Source organism: Mus musculus, chromosome 16 (genome assembly GCF_000001635.26).
Source record: "Mus musculus strain C57BL/6J chromosome 16, GRCm38.p6 C57BL/6J".
Classification (NCBI taxonomy): domain Eukaryota; kingdom Metazoa; phylum Chordata; class Mammalia; order Rodentia; family Muridae; genus Mus; species Mus musculus.
Genome location: NC_000082.6, coordinates 4683991 through 4709495, shown reverse-complemented (window position 1 = coordinate 4709495; position 25505 = coordinate 4683991). Strand labels below are relative to the sequence as shown.

Below are 25505 nucleotides of genomic sequence, written 5' to 3'. Positions count from 1 at the left end.
CACTAGGTCAGGAAGACGCAGCAGGTTGTCTTAATGCCAGCATCACCTAACCCTGGCAAAAGCCTGCCAAAATCAAGGTCCAGAGTGGACGCCACCGCTCCTCACCAGCATGTGGTGTAGCCCTGGCTGTCCTTGAAATCAGAGATCCACTTGCCTCTGCTGTTCAAGGGCTAGGATTAAAGGCATGCACTGCCGCCCCGGCTGCTTGATCATTTTCAAGTACGTTGCACCCCAATTCCAGCTTAGATGTCACAAAGAAGTCTAAGATCAAATACCTCAAGAGCTATGTGTAGAAATGAATGCAAACTACGTCTGGAGATAAGCCTTCCTTCTCTAGATGCCACGTGACCAAGGCCTCACCATGGTAATTAGTCCCAGCCAACAGACCCACGTTCCTTTCCCAAGCCTCCTCCCAGCCCGGGACCTATGCCTTCCTGAGAAAAGTGTCTATCCTCACTGCAGTTGCATCCTGTGTCTGTGTATTACCTTGTCCATTCTGTAGACATTTTATTAAAAAGAAATGTTGGTAAGTGTTCCAGGTAACATTACCCGAGTCTTTTTTACTCATCAGCTTTCCCCTAATCTCTTCCCCACTCAGCCCAATGAATCATGCTCATCTCAAAGCCTAATGGCTCTCCTAGGAGCCCGGGCTAGTTAAAAATACAAGAAGCGGAACCACATGTACTTTTTAATATGCAGCTTTGGTATATAGCCCTGGCTGGTCTGAAATTTGCTATGTCAACCTGGCTAGCCTCAAGCTCACAGATCTGCCCGATTCTGCCTTCAAGTACTAGGATTAAAGGCATGCACCATCATACTCAGATAACAATAAGCAAAAATAAACCTACAAGAATTGGGTCTTTCCTCCCACATTGGGTCATAGCTCATGGCTTGCTAGTACTGCTTCCCACTGAGCCATTCTGCCATGTCCAATTTTGGGAGATTTTGTTTTTGAAGCCTGGGTTTCTCTATGTAGCCCTGGCTGTCCAGGAACTTATTCTACATCAGGCTGGCCTTGAACTCACAGAGATCTGCCTGTCTCTGCCTCCCAAGTGCTGGGATTCATGGTGTTGTGCACCACTACCTCCCAACTCAAAATTGTTAATATGGGGGCTGGTGAGATGGCTCAGCAGTTACAAACATTTTGCTGCTCTTGCAGAGGACTTGGCTTGGTGGCTAGCACCCACATGGTGGCTAATAAACCTTTATAAGTTCAGTTCCAGTCAACCCCTCTGGTCTCTATGGGTACTACATGCAAATGGTGCACAGATGTGTGCAGACAAAATACCATACATGTGTAATATAGGAAAATGCAGCTGAGGAAGCATAGCTCAGTGGCAGAATACATGCCTACCATGCCTGAGGTCTTGGGTTCATTTCCAGCTACTACCTTTACAAAAACTTACAAAGAATGTTTTTAGAGACATGGTGGCTTACATCTGTGGTCCTAGTACTTGTGCAGGGTGTGTGTGTGTGTGTGTGTGTGTGTGTGTGTGTGTGTGTGTGTGTGTGTGTGTGTGAAGGCAAGGGATCAGGAGTTCCAGCCTGGGCTACATAGCAAAACAAAGACTGAAAAATTATTAGGGGAAACAGAACAGTCACCAAAGGGCACAGGGAGCACGTGTACATGTCTCAGCTGGGCTCAAGCTCACATAGAAGCACTGTCTCAGGGAAAGGGCCTGCTCTGGAAATGAGAGTAGGGGTCTGCACTGGCAGATGCTGCCAGCTGACTCTCCTGTTGCCCTCTGCTGGGCAGCCTACAGAAGCTACTTTGAACTCTCAAAGAAGAAATGACCACAATTTTGATTTTAAATATCTTTTGTAGTAGATCATCTTATTTACATTGATACAGAATCACTTTACATTCTTAAATCAGACACTAATAAATGCTTTACTTTTGTAAATTATAAATGAAAAGAAAGAAACTACAGAGAAAGTGTTCTTCCTGTCTTACACGAGCTCCAGAGGACCTTTAACACAGAAGCTGCAGCATGCTACCAGCAGAGGCTGGAAAGGAAGTTGCTCTGTCCACTGTGGAGGGCCTTCACCGATGGTATTGTCATTTAACATTTACACAGGAAAAGACAATGAAATTTACCACGGAGTAATTTAAATACACTGGAAATCAAATGTCAGCAGTGGAAATGGAGAACCAAGCCCTGGCAGGCAAGCTCTGGGTCTCCAGAGGCTGAAGGCTATCCCATAGGACCATGGAAACTTTGGTCCAACAGGGCAGGAAACCCCACATACATCAGACTAGAACACTCTAAGTCCACTGCCAGGCAAGCTGCCATCTGAGGTGAAATGGAACCTGCTGTTGCTAGGTGTCCTCCCAGGGCCCTAGGTCCCACTTTCTAGCTACTTGGTACAAAAAAAAAAAAACCCCAAAAACAAAAAAAACCTGGGGAGTGACTGACAGCTCACTCTGTCCAGGAAGATGGCGCTGGTGGGATGTGCCGCCCTGGTCCTAGACAAGAGCCGTGTCAGGACAGCCGTACTGTAGAACTCCCACGGGGTTGGTAGAAAGGGAATTAATCACTTCACAACACTGCAGCTTAAAGCTTCATCTGAAGCTGTAAGCCGGGTCTTTAATTCTTTCAGCTCTACTACATGCGATTCCAGGTTAGTTTTAGTGCTGCAAGAAGAGTCCAAGTGTTTTCCCTGCCTGAACCAGAAGAAGCAAGACATCTACCAATGGACAGGGTATTTCCACCTGTCTCGGTGTCCAGCCTGAGGCCATATGTCACTGCCTAGGGCACCATAACCTTTATGCGGAGAAGTGTTGTCACATAGTTTTGCTGTTGCTCGGCGGTTCAGAGGGATCTGGGAGCAGGGGCTCAGTGCTGCCGTTCTGGGATCCTCCTGTGTCTGATGCCCTGGCCACAGAGAGGAGCTGCTGCTCCATTTAGTTTCCAGTTGACCGCTTTCCTGAGCCAAGAAGACAAACAGTTATATTCCACATCTCAGAACACATCCCTGTGGAAGAGGCTCTGTTAATCCCTGGAGAATAGCTGAGCTTTGAGGGTCAAGAGCCCCAGGACCTGGGGTGAACATGAAACAACAGTGTGTCTCCAGGCAGACAAAATGTCCGTCACTCCTCAGTGGCCCAAACATGAACAGTGCCATGTTGCCTGGGCAGAACAGTGTGCTGAAAAGCAGGTGGGAGGTGGAGGAGATCTGAGTTCTAGGCGTGGCTCTGCCACAATTTGCCCTCTGGACTTCGGGCAAGCTGGTCCCACCACAGAGGGACAGAGTCCTTGGGAAATGACAATGAGGACTGTAAGGTACCTCTAAATCTAACCTCTTTAGGAAGGAATCTAAATTGAATTAAAATGAAGAGGCTGGCCACTGAAGCCTGCTCAACGCTGTGCTGGCTAGGTACCACATGCTCTGCCCCAAGGATTGAAGGGGAACCACATTTACTATACTCTCCCACCTCCTGGGATAGGGTAGGGTGAGGTGGGATCTCATGTTGGTTAAAGAAGAGAGATTAGTTCAGAGGTTTACAGGAAAGCAAGCTCACAGGTTTTCCTACCTCAGCAGGGGTATCAGGAAGTAAATATTTTCTTAAGTTTGGAAAGGAATCCCTCATTGTCCTCCCCAGCCTCTCGCCTATCCTTGCTTCCTGCGGAGCTATCCATGGTTCTGCCACCTGGGCACAAACAACAGAAAGAACCGAGGTCAAGAGCAGACACCTCCATGCAGCAAATGCCAGCCCCACCTACCCACCTAACTGCCCAAAAGCTGAGGAGTAGCCAAGGGCCACTCCAGGAACATAAGGGCCACTCTCAGGCTGGCAAGGGGTACCTCAGGTATTAGACTGAAGCAAATGGGACACTCAGAGCCTTAGGAGTCACAAACCCACAGTAGGCAAACAAGAAAAAAGGGAGGGGAAGGGACTGTCTATAATCTGAACAATGACAACAACAGCAACACTAAGTGCCAGAGGCCTCGGGGCCAAGACACAAAGGCTATGCAGTAGCTCATCTCAGCTCCATGTACACAGAAGCCATGCTGTCAGGTCCACCTAGAGTCCCAAAGCCACTAGAAAGAGGCAGAACCTAACTCAACCCCAGCCCAGACTCTTCACCACCAGACTGTTGGCTGCAACGTAAGCAATGGACCTCAAGAAAAGATCCAATTCCTAACCCACTGCCACATTTCACACTGCCTATGTTGTATACATTAACATGTTTAAGATAACCCACGAGTGAGCTGCTCTCACCCAGGATCCTCTGCTGTACACCCCATCTTGTCTCTTCTCACAACACCAGCGACATGTGTTGTACACGGGCGTCTTGAGAGAGAAGCAGGAGAATCAAGACTTCAAGGTTATCCTCCACTACATAGTGAGTTCCCCTGTCTCAAAAAGCAAAATATATAGGGCCTCTATGCAATTTGGTGAGACCAAGTGATAAAGTACAGCCAGTGGCATGGTACCTGGCATGGATTAGAAGTGCCACCAGGGGGCTGGTGAGATGGCTCAGTGGTTAAGAGCGCCGACTGCTCTTCCAAAGGTCCTGAGTTCAAATCCCAGCAACCACATGGTGGCTCACAACCATCTGTAACGAAATCTGACGCCCTCTTCTGGAGTGTCTGAAGACAGCTACAGTGTACTTAGAAAGAAAGAAAGAAAGAAGGAAGGAAGGAAGGAAGGAAGGAAGGAAGGAAAGAAAAAAAGAAAGAAGTGCCACCAGTGGTGACTTACAGTGTCAACACATTATGTCTGTCATCATTTACCAAGGAAATGAAATGTATTTTATCTTAGAAGACTCAGGAGGTATAGGGAGCCCATGGTTTATAGATGTGTTGATGTGTTAAGAGTCCTTTATGTTACTTAACCCTTTACATATTACAAAAGGAAATGCTCAGAACTGAGCAGAGAGCTGTGCAGGCTCTGGCTCTGGCTCTGTGTGAAGCGTGGAGCTCAGCTGTGTCCTGGCAGCTTTGTCCACCACCCAGACTGTTTTAAAGCATTTTTTTTTTGAAAAAGAGAAATGTGTGTGTGTGTATAGCCTTGGCTATCCTGGAACCAGCTCTGTAGACCAGGCTGGCCTAGAACTCACACATCCGCCTGCCTCTGCCTCCTGAGTGCTGGGATAAAGGTGTGTACCATCACTGCCCATCTACATTTTTCTTTTTCCTTAAAGATTATAATTACTTTTTATGTGTATAGCTATTTTGTCTGCATGTACATATGTGCACCACGTGCTTGCCTGGTGCCCATGGAGAAGACCATAATAAGTCATTGAATTCCCTGGAATTTGAGTTAGAAATGGTTCTAAGCCTCCAAGTGGGTGTCAGAAACCAAATCCAGGTCCTCTGTAAGAGCAGCGATGTCTCTGAGTCACCTCTGCAGCTCCCAATAGCACCGGCCTCACTGAGCGCGTTGCTTACAGCACTCCTTTCCGTGTGCCCACTCAGAGTGAGCTGTGCTCCTGCTGTCTGTCCTGCATCTAGATGCTGCATCAACTACCCCAGGGAGATGGATGTGAACAATGTCTACTCACCCCAGATGGGCACAGACACAGGAAAGCAGTTCCAACTATGTCCAGCTTGAGGGAACCAATGTGTTTTTTGGGTTTACTTGCAGACATGGATGAGGGGTTGCTTACAGGAACATTGGTGATGCCCAAATGTTCTCAATGCAGAAAAGTCCTACACATGGTCAATGACCTAACAGACTGCATCGTGGAGTCCCCTGTCAGTTAGCATTCCAGAGAACACATGCTATGGAGTAGAATTAGATACAGCCAGCAGGAGGTGCTGGAGGGAGGGAAGGAGGGAGCCTCATGACCCTCTCCCCAACCCATCTCTGCAAGATTATCAAAAAGCCCATTGGTTTTTGGTTTTGAGACCTCAGGGATTTTAGGTTAGCACTTTATCAACTGAGCTGCTTTACAAAATCAAATCTGGGAGTCAAACTCCCAAAGAGATGCGATTTTGAAAACAATGACAACAGAGGTTAATGGAAGAAAATAGTAAGGACATTCTAAAAAGGATGGACTGTTCCTGTCCCCATCTGCGCCCTGCCCTGCAGAACAGGAGCTCCTGTGTACAGAGCAAATCTCGTGTATTATGAAACCTTGGGGACTTGTCATGAAGTTATAGGCACACAATCAGAGTTCTATGGAATAACTTGTCCCACTTCCTATTTAGCTTAAAAGAGAACACAAGAACTGGTATGGTGGACCAAGCCTGAATCCCAGCTCTCAGAAGCCTAAGCAGTAGGATCTCATGTTACATGCCACCAAGACCATCTCAAACAAGCAAACATGAGTGAAAAACAAAGAGAAAAGTTTATGCATTATGCATCTAAACACTAAAATAAATATCATTTGGTGTTTGGTCAAGCTATAAACAGGGCTCTTGTTCTTAACAGGAGCTCAACAAAACTTCCAGGGAAGGCTGCTGGGATTTCCACTTCCACTACTGTCTCTTCCCTCTGAGAACTCCAAATCCTCCCTCTAATCTGCTGGAAAAGCTGCCCTAGCTCTGAATACTGGCTATAAACCACCACACACTAATATAAGGCCACTCCAGATCTGAGGACTCTGTTCAGGTTCCCACAAAAACAAAATGATGCAATGAGGTAGAAACACGTGCAGCTGGGCACAGCCTGTCCTGACCTGTCCTGACCTGTCCTGTCCTGTCCTGACCTGTCCTGACCTATATCAATCAACAGAAGCTTCACCTGAGAAACAGCCTCAGGGGCACAGGAAAGCTCCAGCCCACACATCAACCACTTGTGTCTGAGTTCATGACATCTGAGCCTAGGCAACAAATCTGTTCATCAAGTGGGAGGTAGTATCTTTATACTGTTGTCAGCACTGTTTACTTTGGACTCCTAGTAAAGTGTCTATAGCTCTGTTCAATTCATCTCCCCCTTAAACTATTACAAAGAATTCTTGGAGGTAATTGCCCAAAGTCACAGGGCAAGTGGCAGAACCAAGGCTAGAACTCAGGAAACAACTTTTAGGCACAGCTGCCGGGCAGCAAGTGCTCCTGGGCTTTCTTAAATATATGGATGCAGTGAATAGGAGACGCACCCATGAGAGATGGCTGTATACCCACGAGTCCCCTCTTCCAATGACTTTTGGGGGCCTATGAAAACTCAAGTTCTGAAATGTCTGTCAATAGAGACTCAGAGGTCCCTCACACCGCCATGTCAGTCCCAGGTACCTTACCAGTGCTTGTGTGGGTGACTCCATTAACCGTCCCCTCCACGTCAGTCTCATCCTCGGCATAGCTCAGGATCAGGTTCTGCTGCCTACTGCTCAGCCTCCTGTGAACCAACAACAGTTAGTGGCCGAGCACTTCCTCCAGGCAGCCCTTGAAAGCACATAAGCACATACATGTCTGACTCGCGCAGAGGCACGCACTGAGCCAGTGGTGAGGAACTGATGGCCAAGTCAACGTTTCAGAAAAGGGCTCTAGCCAGCCTACACATGGCAAGTGTGGCTCTGGCAGGCCTTACCCTTCACTATTCTCTCTTCCTTGCAAAACTGTTAGATCACATTCCTAAAGCTAGCCATCAAGGCCTATTCCCTTATTTGGCCACTTCCTCCTCCTGACGCTGACCACCAAGGTTCAACTATCAAAGAATTGGAGTACAGCAATCAAAATTAAACACCTCATCCTAACACGGGGGGGGGGTCCCCTTTACCTTTATAGACAGTCATTTGCCTATGACATGTCTGCCTCTATCCATGCCCCTCACCCTTATTCCCTTCCCTTTCTTGGGGTACCTTGTGCTAATGCTGGTCCTTTGAGCTTCTCTCTGAAACCCTGAGTTGTTTAAACTGTCATCACTGCTAAGCAGATGCTCACAGGTTGGGGTGCACATGTTATGTGTGTTTGTCAGGCAACAGGTGAGAAACCAATCTCACAAAAGGGACAAGAGCTGACACTGGCTTCCTGAGAGGAACAGGCACAGCACATGTTGGGTGCCACAGCATTAAGCCCAGAACACATCAGGAGTTCAGCAGCTCCTGTGTCATTCATTCCACAACTCAATGAGGCCAACTTACTATAGCCAATGCTCAGATGGGAATCAGGTCAGACGAAACTGGTTCCAAGGAAGAAAAAACTTGCCCAAGCCAAGAGCTCAAAGGGCAACTGAACTGCTGGGTGCTGGGCCTGGCAGCTAAAAGACTCAAAGGATGCCTGTTTGCCGGAACAGTTTTGGCCATAGTCTTACTGAATACTTACTTTGGAACTCTGATCTTGATGTGAATGTAGTGGTCACCATAGCCATAGCTATTAATCCGGGGGATGCCTTTTCCAGTCAAACGAATCTTCTGGTCTGTCTGAATCCCTGCAGGGATCTGTTGAGTAAGAAATATGCTGATGAGCCGGGCGTGGTGGCACACGCCTTTAATCCCAGCACTCGGGAGGCAGAGGCAGTCGGACTTCTGAGTTCGAGGCCAGCCTGGTCTACAGAGTGAGTTCCAGGACAGCCAGCGCTACACAGAGAAACCCTGTCTCGAAAACAAAACCAAAAAAAAAAAAAAAAAAAAAAAGAAATATGCTGATGCTTCCTGGTTCCCACTATTCAAAAATAAAACATCTCACTATACAGAGATAATCCTGAGATGTCTTCAAAAAAGGACTTCCACCAGGTGTGCAGAACTAACTACCCACACAGCTGTAGGACAGCTGAGAGCCGACCCTAGAAACAGATGTGAGAAGTGAAGCAAAGGCTCTAGAAGCAAAACACTGAGAGCAGGTGTGAGACTAAGATTGCTCTGTTACTCTCAAGAGCTGGATAGCAAGGGACCCTAGAGAAGCAGAGGTTCCAGGTGGTCTCTAGGAGGAGGTGGAAGAAGACTCCCCAGTGACTGTTGCCACAGCCTATGGTATGGCCAAAGTCTCTATACCCAGAGGCTGGAGATGGCCCCGAGACAAATATAGTGGTGTAAGTGTGGGTACAGGAAGCATCCATTTACAGCTGCAATTAAAAACTAGAGATGGTTGCCAGAAGGTGGTAGCTCACATCTTTAATCCCAGCACTTGGGAGGCAGAGGTAGACCAATCGAGTTCCAGGCCAGTCTGGTCAACACACAAAAAACCCTGTGTCAACCCCCCCTCCCAAAAAAAACGACAAATACAAACTCCCAAACTAGAGGTGGTTACCAGAGTAGCACATAGTAGTCCTAGAGCCCCTGCTCTCCAGACATCCCTGGGCGGGAACGTGAACAAACAGCACCTTTTCCAGAGCATTAGTTATGCTGTTAGTCCCCAGGACACTGACATCGGAAGAGGAGGCACAGACCAGGGAGCAGAAAGGCGTGGCGTTGTAATTACTCCTCATGGAACAGCCTGCAGCCCCTGGTGTCACAGGCTCCAATGCCTCTTCTATTCAGAGTTCCTGACAGGCTGGACACTCAGGTTTAGACCACCTCAGCTATTTCCCACTTAAAAAAAATAAATAACATGCATGCACATGGATGCAAACCTAACACAGGGAAGGCAACTGGATTACAAGTCCAAGATCAACTGAGGATACATAATAGCCATCTCAAAAAATAAATAAGTAAAACAGAAGGGAGGGAGGGAGGGGAAGGGAAGAAAAAGGATCAACAAGCTGCAGAGACAGCTGTCCTCATGCCCTCTTACCGTCACATTGATTGTCTCATACAGGCCCTGGGCTTTGGCTGTGCCCCCAAGAATAGCTTGAGCTATTGAAATAAAGAGGTCCGAGTGGATGTCTGCACCGTCCCTCCGGAACACAGGGCTTTTCTGCACCTAATGCCAGAGAGAAGACAGGTGTAAGGGCGGTGGAAGTGCTGCCTGAGGCTAGACACCAGCCATGTGTCTTGTCAGACCTGACCTTGGAACCTGACACACTTTAACCTCTTTGCACTTAACTAGCGCCTCGAGACCTACACCTCCCATCAATAGGAGACAGCACCGCAAGGCTCTGGAGGGACACAGCCTCCACACACACTGCACTGCAGAGCAATGTCTGCACTGCTTCAGCCTCCATCACTACTTTTAGTTACAGAAGAAAGAATGCAATCGGGCTTTTAAATGTTTTCCCCAAATCTTACTAAACCACAGACCAATACATCTACAAAGGTAAACGTGATCTGCAGGAGACGTGGAGGTGCCTGCCACACAAGACAAGGATCCACAACACTCATGTAAAAACTGGGCATGGTAGTACACTGCTGGGAAGTGTGTGTGTGTGTGTGTGTGTGTGTGTATGTGTGTGTGTGTGCTCGTGTGCGTGCATGTGAGTCTCTGAGCTTACTGCCCAGAAACCTTAGATGAATCACTGAGCTCCAGGTTCAGCAAGAACAAGGAATGAGAAAGGAGCCACACCAACCTCTGTCCTCTGCACGCACAGACACAGGTTTACACACGGCTTTCCGATGCTCACCTAACACAAGCTGCCTTCAGGACAACAGTCAGGACAGGAATTTATTTGGCTTTCAAATACTGTTTTTCATATCTCAAAAATATCCTCTGCCTTTGACTTCTTCTTTCTTTCATTTATTATAAAATGGAAAGTGCAGTTGGATCCTCAACCAAATTCTTATAAAATGCCCTCCAGGTTTCTGCCTTTATGTAGTTTTAAATTTTTATTTATTTTGCAGTGCTAGGGAAAAAACACAGGGCTTTGCACATATCAGACACACCACCACTAAGCTACAGTTCAGCACATCCCTGCATCTGTGAATTCTCCAGCTACAAGATCTACCCCTCCCACTATTTTTATTTACTGTGCTATCTTTGGCTTCAGAGAAGATGTCACTATGTTGTCCAGGTAGACTCCAACTTCAGACTTATGTAAACCCACTGCTTCAGCTTTTCCTGTACAGGTAGTGCCACTACAGCCAGCTTTCCTACTATTACTGGGGACTTGCTTCAAATCCTCTGTGGGCCCAGCCTCTACCTCCCAAGCACTGAGATTACAGGGATGCGCCACCACCATGGCCAGTCACTCGAGAAACTTTATCTACATCCTGAGTCCCTATTTCTTTTTCTTTTCTTTTTTTTTTTTTTTTTTTGGTTTTTCGAGACAGGGTTTCTCTGTGTGTAGCCCTGGCTGTCCTGGAATTCACTCTGTAGACCAGGCTGGCCTCGAACTCACAAATCCGCCTGCCTCTGCTTCCCGAGTGCTGGGATTAAAGGCGAGCGTCACCATGCCCGGCTGAGTACTATTTCTTGTTTTTGTTTTCAGTCTTGTTTTTAAAGACAGGGTTTTACTGTATAGCCCAGGCTGGCTCTGAACTCAGGGTCCTCCTGCCTCCATACCCCACGTGCTAGGATTGTAGGCACGTGCTACTTACTATCTCTAGTACTCGATTCCAATGAGATATCTCACAAACAGAAAAAGGCAAAGTAAACACAGCAATAAGACACCCACATCAAGCTACACATCAAGCTAATGGAATTAAGCATTACAAAGATACTAGACGGGGGGGGGGGGGGGAAGCCCACCCATAATACAAAAATTCTGGAGGCTAAGCCATGACAATTATGAGTTCCAGGCCAACCTGTGCAACACAGGAAGATCCTGGTTCAAAAACGGGGAAAGAAAAGTTATAAAGCCAGGCATGGTGGCGCATGCCTTTAATCCTAGCACTCAGGAGGCAGAGGCAGGCAGATTTCTGAGGTGAAGGCCAGCCTGGTCTACAAAGTGAGTTCCAGCAGGACAGCCAGGGCTACACAGAGAAACCCTGTCTCGAAAAACCAAAAAAAAAAAAAAGGGTTTTGCTTTTGCTCTCTAACCAACAATTTATACAGAAACAACACCACCACCACACATCAGATGTTCTGGGATTTGTGTTCTATGTTTCTTTCTCTTTTTTTCTGTTTTTTTTCCCCCCCAAGATGGAGTTTCTTGGTGTAGCCTTGGCTGTTCTGGAACTCTCAGTGTAGACCAGGCTGGCCTCAAACTCAAAGACCCACCAGCCTCTGTCTCGGTAGTGCTGGGATTACAGGCATGCGTACCACTGCCTGGCTGTGTTTCTAACTTGTCAGTGTTGTGAGAAAGCTTCATTCTCTACACATAAGCATGAAAGCAATTAATAATCATGCCAGGCAGCCTTTCCTTAACTGGAACAGCAACACCTGTGCCCGTGAACTGTCTACCTTACTACAATGAACAATCTCAGCTGCACCCACTCCAAGACAACAAGACCCAACATAAGCTGACAGGCAGGCACCTACCCTGAATGTGACAAAAATTTCTCGTTTTCCCACTGGCATCCTTACAGTCTGACCATCTTCAACTCCTAGAACAAAAGTTCCAAATAGCAGTTATGGTAGGGGTCTCCCACAGCAATTTCTACCCAGGAAAACCCACTTGTCCAGGTTTCTTCTTGTTTTGGCTATGAGGGCCTCACTATGGACCTCAGGCTGACCACAAACCTGTGCTCCCCCTGCCTGAGTACTGAGGTTAACAGTATCACTAGGTAATAGCTTGTTTCCTGCTCATGTTGGTCCTCACTGAGTGAAGACAGAAGAGAGCGAGGTCAGAAAACTGGACAGGAGCTGCAGCATCCCAAGACAAGAACAGAGCGGGCACATTGTAACGATGACTGGAACAAAGGAGAACTTGAGTCTAGCTCTTGGGGGCTGCCAAGATGGCTCAGCGGGTAAGAGCACTGACTGCTCTTCTGAAGGTCCTGAGTTCAAATCCCAGCAACCACAGGGTGGTTCACAACCACCTGTAATGAGATCTTACACCCTGCCCCAGAGCTAGCAGGGCTAATCACAGTGAGTAGAGGTCCTAAAAATTCAATTCCCAACAAGCACATGAAGGCTCACAACCATCTGTTCAGCTACAGTGTACTCATATACATAAAATAAATAAATAAATAAATAAATCTTAAAAAGAAAGGAGTCTAGCTCTTCCTTCAACCAGGGCGTTGGGGCTTTATCTCTAACTGTACAATCATGCATACAACAGGCACACATGCTAGCCCGTCTGCCAGGCAGTGGCCCACCTGCAGGCACAGGAATTGTCACGCGCTTCTTCTGCTTGGCTTGTCCTGCTCCCCTGCAGACCACACAGGGATTTGTGATGATGGAGCCCCGGCCACCACATCTCCGACATGTGGAACGCATCACAAAAGGCCCTGTATTGATAGTTTCCTGATGAAGAGAAAAATGCTAAGAACGTAGATACATTGTTTTATCAAAAAGATAAGACTTTATATAGCACAGGTCTATTATCTTAAAATATGGAGGGTAGAGACAGATCAGGAGTTCAATCAAGGCTAGCCTAGGTTACATGAGACTCTGCCCACACCCTACCCCCATTGGGAGGGCGGGTGTGAATAACAATTTAAATACATTATATACACACATAAAAACTTCAAAGAATAGAAATCTTAAATCTTAAGTGGGAGAGACAAGGGTATGAAGGGAGGGAGGGAGCATGGATGGACGGATTTTTTTTCTCCTTATATGCTGCTCTAGAACACACTTTTTTTAGAAAACAGGGACAGGGCCTCACACTGATAATCTGAACTTCTTTTTCTGGTGGAGGAAGAAAGATGATATCTCATGTAGCCAAAGCTGAATTCAAACTTGCTATGTAGTGAAGAATAAACTCCACCTTCTGATGTTTCTGACTCCACCTACCAAGTGCTGGGAGTACAAATACCTACAACCACACCTAGCACAGAAGTCAACTCCCCACCCTGACCCCGCCCCTGGCTGTCCTGGATCCTGCTTCATAGACCATAGAGATCCACCTGCCTCTGCAAATGCTGGAATCAAAGGTGTGTGCCAACACTCAAATATTTTAAATGAATATATGTATATGTGTGTGTGTGCATATGTACGTGCTGAGGACTGACTTCAAGGTTGGGCACGATGGCTCACACTTGTTTGGATAGCACTAATGAGACTGACAAATGAAGACTAACTCATGCTCAAAGGCCGCCTGAGGTATATATTGAGTTCCAAGCCAGCCTAGATTAGAGTTAAAGCCTATCTCAAACAAAACAAAATATGAATTCAGAGCTCTGAGCATGCTAAGAACATGTTCACCAATTAGACACAGCCCTATACAAGAACTCTAAATATGGAATGCCTGCACATGATATAGAAGAACAATTCTGAATTTGAAGCTAATCTGGTCTAAACAGCAAACTCCTGAGCAGCCAGAACTATACATTGAGACTCGGTCTCAATGAATAAAATAAAACATAAATATATAAAATGGATGGCAAGATGGCCAGCAGGTAAAGGCACTTAAAGCCACCAAGCAAAATGTCTTGAGTTCATTCCCAGGGTCTCATACGATGAAAGAGAAAAGAGTCCCATGGGGCTGGAGAGATGGCTCAGCGGTTAAGAGCACCGACTGCTCTTCCAAAAGTCCTGAGTTCAAATCCCAGCAACCTCATGGTGGCTCACAACCATCCGTAACAAAAATCTGATGCCCTCTTCTGGAGTGTCTGAAGACAGCTACAGTGTACACACATATAATAAATAAATCTTAAAAAAAAAAAAAAAAAAAAAAAAAGATGTGTTTAAAAAAAAAGAAAAGAGTCTCACAAATTGTCCTTTGAATGCCACATGTGGGCACACATAGCACACATGAGCATACAATAAATAAATAAAGTAATAATAATAAAAAAAGACTTTTAAGAATTATAACCAGGCATGACACATGCTTATAATTCCGGCATCCAAGAGCCTGAGGCTAGAGAGTTGATATAAATTCAAGGTCTGCCTGAAATAGAGTGAGACCCTGTCCTTCCTCTAACCCCCACTCCCTAGAAGAGCCAGGGTGGGACAGTAGCACTTGGAAGATAAAGGAAGATCATCCTCACACATATAGGTAGTTGGAGAGCAGCCTGGTCCAGTGCTAGGGGACCCAGCCCAAGCCCCAGGACTATCTAAATAAAGGATCTCTTGGAACAGGAAAGAAAGGGTTGGAGAGCAGCACAGGCAGGTGGGTAACAGCAAATCAGTACCAGGAGAAGTAGGGCAGGGCCCCAAAGCATCCATCCTTACCATGCCCGAGCCGCCACAGTAATGGCAATGCTGCACTTTGGTTCCAGGCTCGTTCCCCTTGCCGTCACAGCGCTCACAGGTATCCATAATGTTCACAGTGAACTCTTTGTTGACACCCTTGGCAGCTTGATTGAATGTCAATTCCATGATGTACTGAAAGAGTGAGGCATGGCCTGTCGCTTAGCTTTACAGTGACTACAGTGATGCTCTGTTTGAGGTCAGTAGCTGGAGTTACTTCTGAAGTACCAAACATGTGTACATGTACACTTTTCAGGGGAAGAATGGCAATATTTATTTAGTTGATCAATAGATGTAAAATACAGATTCTAAAATGTTTTAGGTAAAAATTTTCTCTTCAACTGAAGACATGAATAATGTCTGCATTTAACACTTGTTTTGGCCTAAATCTAGATTATCTCCCAAAGGCCCAACACTTGGTTTTCAATTTAGTACTAATGGGAGGTAGAGGACCTTGAAGAGGTGGAGTCTGGTGAGAGGTTTTATGACACTGGGGATGTGTCCTCTTATTTTATTTTTAGAATCAGTGGCTCTCAGCCTTCCTAACGCTGAGCTCCTTTAACACAGGTGTGGTGACCCCCAACCATAACATTATTTCATAGCTCTAATTTCGCTACTGCTATAAATCATAATAAAAATAGCTGGTTCATAGGATATCTCATATTCAAGCCCCACCCGAAGAAGTCACAATCCAGTTTCAGAACCCCTGCTCTAGATGAATCAATCTACTGAGTAAGCAGCTATTGATAATGACATCACAATGTACATGTTCATCACTACCTAAAGGATTTTCCAAGTATTCCTTCCTGTCAAATGGATGACGTTAAATCATTCCACTGCCTTTCTGAGAAACAAAAACTAAAAAAGACCCTTGTGCTGCACTTAAACCTAAAAGTTGATCCTTTAAAATAAAGAACATTGGGTATGATGGCACGTGTCTTTAATCCTGGCACTTGGGAGGCAGAGGTAGGCAGATCTCTGTGAGTTTAAGGCCAACCTGGTCTGCAGAGTGAGTTCTAAGACAGCCAAGGCTAGAATGTAAGACCCTCTCTCAAAAAATACAAAAATAAAGAATAAGAAACGTACTTCCTGAGGCTGATCAAACACATTCTGGAAATCACCAAAAGGAGAAGATGAGAACTCCCCAAAGATCTTCCTGAACAACTCCTCGGGGTCAACAGAGGGACCTCCTCTCCAGTAGCCCTGCCCAGAGCTGCTGGTGCCAGGGTCAAAGCCAGCAGAGCCGTAAGCGTCATACTGCTTCCTCTTCACTTCATCGCTCAACACCTGTGATGAAAGATAACACAGCAGTCAGAGAGCTCTGAGTCTTCTAAGGCTCAGGGACACAGGCAACACAGCTTATGTCAAACAAGTCTGTCGATTTACTAAGTGCAAAACACTCTACAGAAGTCGGGCATGGTGGTGAAATCCCACCAGTGAGAAGGCTAAGGCAAGAGGATGAGTATGAAGAGAGCTGGCGCTGCACAGTGACACCCTGTTTCAACAAACACCACAATCACGTTAGAGATCAGTGCTGGGGCATTCGTTAAGCCTCTGCACATCCTTGGGTTCAGTTCTTTTCTTTTGTTTTTGAGGGGTTTTTTTGTTTTTTTTTTTTCCAAGACAGGGTTTCTCTGTATAGCCCTGCCTGTCCTGTAACTTACTCTGTTCGAGGCTGGCCTCGAACTCACAAATCCGCCTGCCTCTGCCTCCCAAGTACTGGGATCAAAGGTGTGCGCCACCACACTGGGCAGAAATTATTTTTAAATGTAAAATAGCCAGGCCTGGTGGCGCACACTTTAGATGTCAGCACTAAGGAGGCAGAGGTGGGCGGTTCTGAGTTCAAGACCAGCCTGGTCTACAGAGTGAGTTCCAGGACAGCCAGGGCTACACAGAGAAACCCTCCATGTCTCTAAGAAAAGAAAAGAAAAAAAAGAAAAGAGAGGAGAAGAGAGGAGAGGACAGGAGAGGACAGGAGAGGACAGGACAGGACAGGACAGGACTGGTACAGCACTATACTTTTTGGTGTTTTGATACAGGATTTCTTTCTCTGTGTAGCTCAGGCTGTCCTAGAAAAAAATGTGGAAAAGAAATATTTATTTTATTTGGTGTTTTGCCTGTATGTGTATCTGTGTGAAGGTGTTGGATCCTCTAAAACTGGACTTAGAGATGGTTATAAGCTTCCATGTGGTTGCTGGGAATTGAATCCAGGTCCTCTGGAAGAGCAGACAGTGCTCTTAAGCACTGAACCATCTCTCTCGCTCCTTTCTTCAGCTTTCAAATGTACACTTGCATCAGGCCCTCTCAGGGGCCCACAGGCCTGCAGCTCCAGACTGGGCCACTGCCACTGCTTCTAGCTTTAGACTGAGCAGCTGCCAGTTGCTCTGATGCTACAGCCTGTAGGTGCCACCATGGGCTCTTGAGCAGCACCTTTCTTTTACAAATTATATATATATATATATATTTTTTTTTTTTTTGGTTTGGTTTTTCAAGACAGGGTTTCTCTGTGTAGCCCTGGCTGTCCTGGAACTCACTTTGTAGACCAGGCTGGCCTCAAACTCAGAAATCCGCCTGCCTCTGCCTCCCGAGTGCTGGGATTAAAGGCGTGCGCCACCATGCCCAGCACAAATAATTTTTATAAGCCTGGCATGGTGGTTCATATTTTTAATCCTAGCACTTGGGAGGCAAAGGCAAGCAAATCTCTTAGTTCCAGCCATCCGGGGTACAAAGACACCCTGTTTTAAAAAAAACAGTAATAATTTTATGTGTATGGGTATTTTGCTTGCATTGATGTCTGTCTACCACTTGTGTACCTGGTGCTCTCGGAAGCCAGAAAATCGTCAGGTGTAGTGCATGTTACTAATCCCAGCACTGAGAGGAAAGGGCTGGTGAATCTCTGTGAGTTCAAGGCCAGCCTGGTCTGCAGAGCAAGTTCCAGGACACCAGAGAAACCCTGTCTCAGAAAGAGAAAAAAAAGCCAGAAGACGGCACTGGATCCCTTGAAACTGGAGGTATAGATGGTTATAAGTTACCAATTGGGTGCTGGGAATTGAACCTGGGTCCTCTAGAATGCTTGTAACATTGTAATGAGTCATCTCTCCAGTCCCTCAGCAGCTGATCTTATGATCCAATTAATAAATCTCTGATTGCCTATATCCTATAGGTTCTACTTCTCGAGAAAGCTCTAGCACAGATTAGCTATGGCTGACAGGTAATAAAACCTTCGTACTTACTGAACTATGACTCTACATGTTGCTATCTAGGCCCTTGAACACATAAACACATGCAGAACCCATTGGGGATAGTCAACTCCAAGAGGAATGCTATGGTAATTTGAATGAAAATGGCCCCCACAGACTCACAGGGAGTGACACTATTAGAAGGTGTGGGTTTATTGGAGGAAGTGTGTCACTAAGAGTGAGTTTTGGGATTTCAGAAGCCAGCCCCAGTGTTGCTTTCTCTTCCTGCTGTCTGCTGATCCAGATGCAGAACGCAAAGCTACCCTTCTAGCACCATGAAAAAAAACTTGCTGTGGCCATGGTCTCTCTTCACAGAACTAAAACCCTAACTACGGGGCTGCAGAGATGGCTTACTGGTTAAAAGCACTGACTGCTCTTCCAGAGGTCGTAAGGTCAATTCTCAGCAACTACATGGTGGCTCACAACCATCTGTAATGGGATCTGATGCCCTCTTCTGGAGTGTCTGAGGAGAGCGACAGTGAACCCATAAACATAACATTAAATAAATAAATAAATAAATAAAACAGAAACAAGAACAACAACAACAAAACCCTAGCTAAGACACAGGGTCATTCTCCAATAATTCTGTAACTGGTCAATGGTTCTCTCACAGATATTTGGTTTCTTCCTATGTGCTTTACGGTCTATTTTTACAATTGCTAACTTAAGTCATCAAATAAGGACTGATTTGATCAGTCTAACTGGGATTTCCCGAGATCAGCTATCAATATGAATTACCTGAGTATATTTATTGATCAGATGAACCTTGCTCTTGTTTTGTTTTGTATGAAGGCAGACTATATAGCCCTGCTTAGCCTTAAACTTACAGAAATTCTCTTGCCCTCAGCCTCACCAGTGCTAAATTACATATATGCCACCACTTCGGGTCTCTTTTCTTTTTTAAAAATTACACCTATTCCTTTTGTGTACATATGTGAGTGTTCAAATGCTATGGAACTCAGCAGGGGTCAGAGGACGATTTATGGAAGTTGCTGAGGATTGAACTTGTCATCAGGCTTGGCAGCAGATAGATCGCACCAGCCTGTTTTCTTCATTTAGAGTCTAAGTTAGCAGAACTAGCAGGGACACAGCACCACCCTGGACTGTATGATATGCCAAGCTATCTTGTGCAGTGCAGACTCTGATGTGTGCACAGAGCTGAATGGCCAGTGAATGAACCCACAAGTCACATTACCTCATAAGCTTCTGCCAGCTGGGAAAACTTCTCCTTGGCTTTGGGATCATCCTTATTTGTGTCTGGATGATATTTCTTGGCAAGCTAAGGGGAAAAAAAGTAAATTACTATAGATATGGATAGTCACTAAAACAGAACCCAAATACTTGCTACAATTATGTCTCTTTATAACAGCTGTCTCTCTTAAGATAGCAACAAAAATTTTTTTTTTTTTTTTTTGGTTTTTCGAGACAGGGTTTCTCTGTATAGCTCTGGCTGTCCTGGAACTCACTCTATAGACCAGGCTGGCCTCGAACTCAGAAATCCACCTGCCTCTGCCTCCCAAGTGCTGGGATTAAAGGCGTGCGCCACCACGCCCGGCCAAGACAGCAACAAATTCTTAAAGCAAGATTTAAAATTTGAAAATAAATCATTCCTTCACAGATGTCTTAGGGGCCAGAGAGATGACTCAGCAGTTAAGAGCACTGGCTACTCTCCCAGAGGTCCTGAGTTCAATTCCCAGCAACCACAGGGTGACTCACAACCATCTGTAATGAGATCTGGTGCCATCTTCTGGCAAGCATGTACACATGCAGGCAGAACACTCCATACATAATAAATAAAACAATCTTTAGGAAACAAAGCATTTACTACTCTTGCAGAGGACCTGGATTCAGTTCCCAGCTCTGATGTGTTAGATCACAACTCTAAAACTCCAGTTCCTGGGGATTTGATGTCCTTTTCTGATCTCTGAAGGCACCAAGAATGCATGCAGTATATGTACATGAGACAAACATGCATGCACACAAACCAAAAATAAATATATGTTAAAAGTAATAAGTAGGGTCTGGTGAGATGGCTCAGCAGGTAAGACCACTGACTGCTCTTCCGAAGGTCCTGAGTTCAAATCCCAGCAACCACATGGTGGTTACCTGTAATGAGATCTGACACCCTCTTCTGGTGTGTCTACAGTGTACTTATGTATAGTAATAAATAAATCTTTGAGCCGGAGCAAGCAGAGGTCCTAAAATTTAATTCCCAACAACCACATGAAGGCTCACAACCATCTGTACAGCTACAGTGTACTCACATATATAAAAATAAATAAAGGGCTGGTGAGATGGCTCAGCAGGTAAGAGCACCCGACTGCTCTTCCAAAGGTCCTGAGTTCAAATCCCAGCAACCACATGGTGGCTCACAACCATCCGTAATGAGATCTGACTCCCTCTTCTGGTGTGTCTGAAGACAGCTACAGTGTACTTACATATAATAAATAAATAAATCTTTAAAAAAATAAATAAATAAAAATAAATAAATAAATCTTTTTTTAAAAAAGTAATAAGTAAATACTTGACTAGCCCTTTAGCATCCTGGTGCTCTGAACCTATGCAACAGGGAAGCAAATAACCTGCACAATTTTGGTTGGTTGGTTGGTTTGGTTTTACAAGTCAGGGTTTATGTAGCCCTGGCTGTCCTAGAATGAGCTCTGTAGACTAGTATGGTTTTTTGTTTTGGTTTGGTTTGGTTTTGAGACAAACTGGCCTTAAACTCACAGAGCTTCGCTTGCCTCTGTCTCCCAGTACTGGGATAAAAAGGCAGCACAACCACACCTGGCTTGCCTGCTGTGCAAGGTTTTGAAGAATTACGTAATAAACGTATGACAGTTACTGCTATAAAAAATAAAGAAATTAAGAATTAAGAAAGAATTATGAGGAGCTGGAGAGATGGCTCAGCAGTAAGAGCACTGACTGCTCTTCCAGAGCTCCTGAGTTCAATTCCCAGCAGCTACGTGGTGGCTCAAAAACATCCATAATGGGATCTGATGCCCTCTTCTGGTGTGTCTGAAGTCAGCTACAGTGTACCCCTATATATAAAATACATAATGATAAAACTGCTTTAAAAAAAAGAGTAATGATGTTTACCTATATAATTTCTATTTATTTATATATGTCATAATTGTGTGGACAGCATGGTGTACGTGTGAAATCAGTTCTCTCCTGACTTTAAATGGTTTTGGAGGAATTGAACTCAGGTCACTAGGCTTGATGTCAAATGCCTTTACCCACTGGGCCATCTTACCTGCCTCTTCTCTTCTTTCTTAAAACGTTAACAGATTGATATCACATTCATTGCCCACCAAAGGCACCCCAAACTCCATCTTTCCCAGATCATTCCATAGGCTCGGCTGCTTGTGACCTGCCTTAGCAGGCTATACATCAAGGCAGTAAGGACCAGACAACATCAGCACCAAGCTGGGTTGAAGAGATGGCTCAGTGGCTAAGAGCACATACCCCTTTCCCAAAAGACCTGAACTCAATTCTCAGCCATGTTAGATGGTTCACAGCTGCCTGTAACTATAGTCCCAAGGGGATCCCTTACCCCTGTCCTCTGTGAACATCTGCAGTCATGTGCATATTCCACAGATGCACAAATTTAAAAACTAAAACAAAAGCCAGGCATGGTGGCACATGCCTTTAATCCCAGCACTCGGGAGGCAGAGGCAGGCAGATTTCTGAGTTCCAGGCCAGCCTGGTCTACAGAATGAATTCCAGGACAGCCAAGGCTACACAGAGAAACCCTGTCTCGAAAAGCAAAAACAAAAAAAAAAAAAAAACCAACAAAAATTAAAGCAAAACATACACACACATACACACACAGTGACCAGACCAGCAATCTTTCTACAGTCTTGTCAGTAAACCTAAGACCAATACAGACCTGATAATAGGCTTTCTTGATATCTTTCTGGCTGGCATTTCGGGGCACTCCCAGGATCTGGTAATAATCATCTTTGGCCAAAGAAGCACTTGTGTGGAAAGAGGTGGTACAAACAAAAGGGAAACTTTTTGTTCCTGGAAATGAAACAAGAAAGTAAGTTAGTCTGGGAGTTTATCCAACAAGAAGAAATTATAAATAAGTGACCAGCTACGAAATATCTGTAAAAAAGCAAACAAGCCCCAGCTATAGGGCCTATTCCCACTGAGTACACTAGAGGCCAAACTCAATGTTCTTCAAATGTGGGCAAAGCTCAGGGACATAGTTCAGTAGGTACACTGCTTACCAGGTATGCACAAGGCCCTGAATTTGATTCCCTGAACTGAACAAACCCAGCATAATCCTAACATGAGGAAAAGGATGCAGAGGATCAAAAGTTCAAGCTCCATTCATAGCTACACAGGAAGTTCTAGGCCAGTCTGGAACATAGAACACCCTGTTTCCAAAGTAAAAACAAAAACAGCCGGGCGTGGTGGTGCACACCTTTAATCCCAGCACTCGGGAGGCAGAGGCAGGCGGATTTCTGAGTTCGAGGCCAGCCTGGTCTACAGAGTGAGTTCCAGGACAGCCAGGGCTATACAGAGAAAAACCCTGTCTCGAAAAAACAAAAAAACAAAAAACAAAAACAAAAACAAACAAACAATCAGCCAGAGAAGTTGAAAGTATATAGACTCTATAGGTGGAACAACAATATGAACTAACCAGTACCCCAGAGCTCTTGACTCTAGCTGCATATGTATCAAAAGATGGCCTAGTCGGTCATCACTGGAAAGAGAGGCCCACTGGACATGCAAACTTTATATGCCCCAGTACAGGGGAACGCCAGGGCCAAAAAGGGGGAGTGGATGGGTAGGGGAGTGGGGGGGGTGGGTATGGGGGACTTTTGGGATAGCATTAGAAATGTAAATGAGGAAAATACCTAATTAAAATAAAATAAAATAAAAAGTATATAGAAAGGAATTAAAAAAAAAAAAGAATGAGCAGGAATAATCAGAATGAGATTGTGATTGACTCTTCAGTCACTCCCGGAGAAGACATTAGACCTCGATACTTGGTGATCCTATATTGGATCTCTTTACTTGCTACCTGCCTGGCTGTATTCCTGTACTCCTCACTCCTTCCATTATCAGGAGCATGAGTCTATTAGTGGCAAAAGTTTGTCAGCTGTACCAGCTTCTACGACATCAGCAGACAGCTCAAGGAAACTGTGAATAACCACAGGTAACTATTACACAGCGGATGCTTTTTTCTATTCTAAAGGCCAATGATTAGCAACTACTAGGAAATATCTATTTTTTTTCTCTACAAAGTATGCCCAGCACATGTCTTGCTTTTTGAACCCAGAATAGGATTAGTCTTCATGTTGTTCTAAGAATGCCTAATCCAGTAGCTAATTGCTGATTTCTTTCTGGTTAGGAGATTTCTTTTTTATGATTTCTTTTTAGTTCATATGTTTCGGTATTTTGACTGAATGTATGTCTGTGAAGAGGTGTCAGATCCCCTGGAACTACAGCCACAGTCAGCTGAGAGCTACCATATGAGTGCTGGGAATTGAAATTGAACCTGGGTCCTCTAGAAAAGCCGTCAGCGTTCTGAACAGCTGAGCCATCTCTCCAGCCCCTGTTTGGGACTTGAGGAATGATCACAGACTAAAGTTTGGGGCCAAACTGATGACCTTAGATGTGGTGTCAGGATACACCACTACAGGATGCCATGTCCACACATATTGTCACTTGAGATAAAATATGCCCACTGTAGCCTATGGGCTGACTTGAGGAAAGCCAACTGCAGTTCTTCAGTTATGCTTTCATACAGAAGTAATACTTAGTGCCTGTGTACATGCGCCTCCATATCTCTCTCACACAAGGATACATAATTTAAAAGCCACTCTAAGGCATGCATGAAGCCTTATGCTTGATCCCTAGAACTACCCAAAATAAAGTTCAGTGCTTGCTTCCTTCATTCTCACTGAAAATTAAGTGATAACACAGTATAAGGAACTATGATGACAGAAAGATGGCTCAGCAATTAAAAGCACATACTGCTCTTGTAGAGGACACAAGTTCAGTTCCTAGTCCCTAAGTCTAGCAGCTCATAATTACAGGGGATCAGATGCCTCTGGCCCCTTTGGGCACCTGTACTTAAGAGCACATACCCACACACAGACACACAGAACTCAAAATAACTTACAAAAATATTTTTTAAAGAGACAGACAAGATCGTGGCTAAAACACTTCAAGGCTTAATGCACACTAATTTGGCATCCCCTCCAGCTATAAGGAAGGTAGGTACCATACCAAGTCTACCAGTTTTTAGCTTTGTGACTTTTTCAAGTTTTTTAACATCTAAACCTGTTTCTCCATAAAATGGAATGGTTAACAATGCCTGTCACATTGAAACATTCTCCAAGGAGTGAAATCATACTTCCTACACAATGTTTAATAAATGTTAGACTCCATTATTACATTCACTGACTTAAGGATTCTAAAAGACTGATAAATGCCCTTCTATTACACCACGTGATATTTAGGATGAACGCTATGAAATGACAATTCATCACACTCTCTAACCTTAATGAGGGCAAGCACCTGCATCTCCCTTGATTTATGGGTGCCTAGCACTCACTAAATGGCAGTTACATCTTCCACTACAAGCTAGAGCGTGAAGAAAAAGAGAAGGGCTATGACAAGGGGGCAGCAGCCTGGACAGAGAGGTGAACTGTTGACAGAGGTGAAGGTTCATGGCGTTCGGAGCGTTTCAACACCTCCGGCTCCACGCAGCTCTTTCCCCTCGACGGCTTCTGGGTAGCCAGCACCTTGGCCTCTCTGCCTCCTGCTTGCCTGTGTCCCCAGAAATTCCTCTCTTGGGCCGGAAGACATCTCCATCCCGCTACCCTGGTCATCAGATGGAGCCGAATCGCCCTTTCTAATCCCAGGAGCCTCTACTCCAGAGCTGGAAGCCTCCCTCACCTGTGAGGCGGACACCGGGTCTCAATGTCAGCAGCGCCCGGGGGCCGTGAGCGCCCATGGAAAGCCCGAAGGCAGAGACGCACAGCTTGCGACACAGGGATGTTGCCACTACGCCCCCCTGGGGCTGCTGGACCCCTCTCCCCGCTGCAGCCGGCAGCCGGGGAGTCCCCACTGCCACCCTCAACCAGCGTGGGGAACACCACGCAGCCATTTTGGCCCGGGGACACTGCGCCTGCGCAGACCGTCACTGGCCCGCCTCGCCGGTCGCGTCTTCCGGAGGCGAGGCATCCGTAGCACGCAGAGCGTAAGCATTGCGCACGCGCCTCGGTCTCCGAACGGTAGAACCTAGGCCAA

The 25505-nt window shown here is 45.5% G+C and overlaps 1 protein-coding gene across 2 annotated transcripts; it reads right to left on the bottom strand.

The window, feature by feature from the left end:
- Positions 1-1800: 1800 nt before the first annotated feature.
- On the bottom strand, positions 1801-25426 carry Dnaja3 (DnaJ heat shock protein family (Hsp40) member A3). Of its 2 annotated transcripts, NM_023646.4 has the most exons (12): positions 25152-25426; positions 22126-22259; positions 19432-19515; positions 16084-16284; positions 14980-15132; positions 12960-13107; positions 12181-12245; positions 9619-9747; positions 8212-8327; positions 7188-7285; positions 3536-3652; positions 1801-2928 (listed from the first exon to the last, which is right to left on the bottom strand). In NM_023646.4, the coding sequence occupies exons 1-11, from the start codon at positions 25360-25362 to the stop codon at positions 3549-3551; spliced, it is 1443 nt and encodes a 480-aa protein (NP_076135.3). In that variant the 5' UTR covers positions 25363-25426; the 3' UTR covers positions 1801-2928; positions 3536-3548. The 2 variants fall into 2 exon arrangements, with proteins under 2 accessions (NP_076135.3, NP_001128584.1); NM_001135112.1 differs by lacking the exon at positions 3536-3652.
- Positions 25427-25505: the final 79 nt, after the last annotated feature.

Excerpts from the sequence above, each read along its gene's own strand:
- Dnaja3 (NM_023646.4), bottom strand. The coding sequence starts at position 25,362 with ATGGCTGCGTGGTGTTCCCCACGCTGGTTGAGGGTGGCAGTGGGGACT. Across the intron at positions 8,328-9,618 it reads ATGAGACAATCAATGTGACG|ATCCCTGCAGGGATTCAGAC; the intron begins GTAAGAGGGCAT and ends CTTACTCAACAG. Across the intron at positions 7,286-8,211 it reads ATCAAGATCAGAGTTCCAAA|GAGGCTGAGCAGTAGGCAGC; the intron begins GTAAGTATTCAG and ends GTTGGTTCACAG.